General features: G+C 32.6%; 1 protein-coding gene across 1 annotated transcript; it reads left to right on the top strand.

Annotated features, from left to right (window-relative positions):
• Positions 1-1,875: 1,875 nt before the first annotated feature.
• Positions 1,876-3,406, top strand: LOC149575172 (LOB domain-containing protein 23-like). The gene is made up of 2 exons (XM_089812173.1): positions 1,876-2,199; positions 2,909-3,406. Exons 1-2 carry the CDS (start codon positions 2,014-2,016, stop codon positions 3,197-3,199), a joined length of 477 nt encoding a protein of 158 aa, XP_089668299.1. The 5' UTR covers positions 1,876-2,013; the 3' UTR covers positions 3,200-3,406.
• The last annotated feature ends 324 nt before the right edge of the window (positions 3,407-3,730 follow it).

Here is a 3,730-nt window from a genome sequence, read left to right as displayed (position 1 = left end):
CATGTAATTACTTACATACAAAATTTAAATCATAAATACACCATATACATCAACTGATCACATTTAAGATTGTTATGCCTATTTGATAAAATACATGATATTTTTTAAGTCTAATTTTTATTTCCATATGATTACTACGATTTCCCATCTAAGCATCTTGGTTTCCTATTGAATTATCTTGGGGAAAGAAAAGAAAATCCCTTTCAATGTAATGATAGAGCCATTACTTTAGTAGTTGCATATGAGATCCTATTGTAAGAGTATTTTTTAAGTAACTAATTAGTTGATTTTTATTTGTCTTAAAATAGAAGAGCCTTGTAGGGACACCTTGTGGTGTAGTGGTGTTGCGGTTGCAATGTTAATGGTGCAACCAAGGTTCAAATCCTCGTTTGGCCCAAAAATAGTGTCAATATTGATTGAGTCCACCTTGGTTGTCATGTGTGGTGGTGGATAGGTGGATATGTATGGAGAAATAATGGAGATAGATCATGATGTTCAAGTCGATGGAAATGGAGATAACGATGGTCAATTTTCAAGAGCATCACTAGGCTAGGAGTGCTTGCAAACCTTGTGTTAGACCCATGTAGGGTGTGTTGGTTGTGCCTCTTGGTCTTGGTGTCCCTACTAGGATTCTATGCTTGTAGGTCTTGGGTGTTGGATTTGAGGATAAAGTCCCCCAAATTTCTGGTCTCATTGGTTCATATCCCCAGTCAAAAGTGAAATATCACCAACAAAAAAAAAGAGCCTTGCAAAATGTATAATGCAATATGTATAAGATACTTTGTAGCTTCATGAAAGAAAACCTAGAAAATCTCATAATTTACAAGACTAACGGAAGAACCATTGCATTCAGCCATTTGGCTACTAATAAAAATTCAAAAACGGGAAGAGAATCAAATGGTTATGATAAGGGCATAGGCATTTAATGATATTCTATGTGGGGGGGAATTGTAATATCTATTTATTAGCACTTGTACGAATGTAAGGTGAAAGAGGTTTTTAGATTTAATATACATGAATATACACTAATTTAAAATATTTACTATATCAAAAATAATTATTTCAACTTTTCCAACATCATTTTCTTTGGTCGAGGAGATTTATATCGAATCTACATAATTATTTATCTATTTAGTACAAGAGCACAAGTATTAAGCTACAACCTCTTCGATTAAGAGTGAAAGATTAAGAGTCTCCATCCTACTAAAGAAATATTGATCTCATCTCTTAAATCCACATCATCATATGAGAACATGAGCTTGAGGCCAAAACCTCTTGCACGAAGAGTTAATGATTTAGAGATATCTATCCCCCAAACAAATCTCGTCCTCAAACCTTGAATCCACATAATTATTTAGCTACTATATATGAACATGTACCTTAAGAACCTTTCAAAAATTAAGAATATTTGTCCTCCCAAGAAATCCTAACCTATATATCTATCTTTTTTAAAAAAACCCCTACGTCATTCCTTGCCTCATCTTTATAAACTGATTCAAAATCATTCAAACTTATTAAGAAACAAAAAATAGAAAATCTATTACTTTTCATATGAGCTTAGGAAAAGGACAACATCTAAAACAGAAACTGAAACTTAAGCCCATGTGGGTGTTTGACTGCATGTTGATAGTGGAATCGCAATGGTGCATCCATTCCACACTGCATGGAATTTAAGAGCAAACCATGTGAAACCTCAAAAATCATCAATACTAACAAATCTTCAGTCACATCGATTCATAAATAACGTACCTCATTTTCCCAAAAAATTCTTCTCAACATAGAAATTAATTCCCATCACAGCTATTTGAAGAGACCCGTGTACATTAATGTCACATATGACAGATAACTATGAGCAAAACCAGAGAGTATGAACAAAAAACCAATCAATATATGTCGTACAAACAATTTCCACAGTGAATAGTGAATGCGGAATGTTCAGGTACATTCTCCTCACATTTAATAAGAACAGCCCCATGCTCTTGCAAGAAATCAGGAGAAAAGGTTTGTAATCATATGATAATTATGAGCAAAACCAGGGAATATAAACGCTGGTTGGCGCCCTGCGCAGCATGCAAGGTGCTCAAAAGAAGGTGTTCAAGTTCATGCATTTTCGCTCCTTGTTTCCCACCAGATGATGCAGGAAGATTCATCACTCTGAACAAAATATTTCCCAGAGCGAATATGATAAAGTTGTTGCAGGTAACCAGCAAAATTTGAATTTTGATTTTGGGTACCAGGAAAATTCATCATCACAGTTGTAATATTTGATTATATTTTTGATGGTTTGGGCTTTAACTTGAATTTCCAGGATATCTAGACAATTCTGTACTAGGAAGGATTACACCATTCATGCATTTAAAAGAGTTTGCAGATAATTTCTGAATTCGATTATCAATTATGTGTTAATTTCTCCATCAAAGTTTGGGATTTTTATCTGGTATCTATTAAAGTAGTGCTATCAAGTAATCATATTATTGATACAAAATCTAACATTTGAATTTTAGATTTTCAAAAATCTTGCATTATCTTTTTTTTTTCTTCATATTGATAGCTTTGTGGATATAATTGTGTGTTAGTTTTTGTATCAACGTTTTTCTCTATGACTCATCAATGTAATATTATTAGAATGATCGAAAATACTGACACAAAAACTAATTAGAATGATCGAAAACATTGACACAAAAACTAACATACAATCAAAATCATGGATTATCTACATTAATTCATAGATCTTGGAAAATTAATTTACTATAATTTTAATTTTTTTTGCGGGGGGTGGAGAGGGGTTTGAATTTTGGATGTTAGACCATTCATTACCCAAATCCTGCAATCTAAAAGGATGTATATGTAGATGTAAAATTTGATTATATTTCTTTCTATGATGTCCTTTTTTTTGGGCTTTGATCAGAGAATTCCAGAAGACAAGAGATCTTTGGCAGTGGATAGTATGGTATATGAGGCGAATGCTCGAGTGAAGGATCCCGTGTATGGTTGCACTGGTATCATCTGCATATTACAACAACAAATATTACAAATGGAGGCAGAATTGGCTAACCTCAAAGCGCTCCTGATCAACTCTAGGCAACTAAAAATGAATGAAAGCCCATTACCACCAACATCTCATCTACCAAAGAATATAGAAATGTCAGAGTTGTTTTCAACAGAAATGTCATTGGACAATCTATTAGCTTGGGAATGATGGCCCCCCATGAGGAAAATAGAAAATGTTGTTGTTGTATGCATATTTTGATTATGGTGATTCATTGCCATATCAAAATTCATAGGTGTTAAAGTGAACCTTTAAAAATGATATTTTTATTTAGATGTAAAATGATGATTAAATTTAAAAATAGATTCTTGAAGATGAAACAAGATATTTAGGAAAAAATAATATAATTTAATTCAATATTGGACACATTTGATTCACATCTGTACAAAGACCTACAATACAATGGATGTATATTTCTAATGTTGGCATGTGCCACCAATGCTGTACTTTCAAATCTTTCTATTTGACCCTCATAACTACTTTTAACCAAAATCAATAATTGGTCTAAGATAATACATTTAATGAACTCCATTTTATTATATATCTTCCTCTCTATGTATTTTGTCTTGTCCTTGTGATAATGGATGATCTTCACATTTAGTTATATGTTTTTTGTTCTTTCATGTTGTATTCATTGTGGTGTTCATTGTTCTTGGCATTTTGATGTGTTTTCATGTTCAT

The sequence above is a fragment of the Cupressus sempervirens genome, chromosome 2 (assembly GCF_028749045.1).
Source record: "Cupressus sempervirens isolate cs-2001-9-10 chromosome 2, ASM2874904v1, whole genome shotgun sequence".
NCBI classification, from domain to species: Eukaryota; Viridiplantae; Streptophyta; class Pinopsida; order Cupressales; family Cupressaceae; genus Cupressus; species Cupressus sempervirens.
This window is presented reverse-complemented; position numbering and strand designations above follow the sequence as displayed.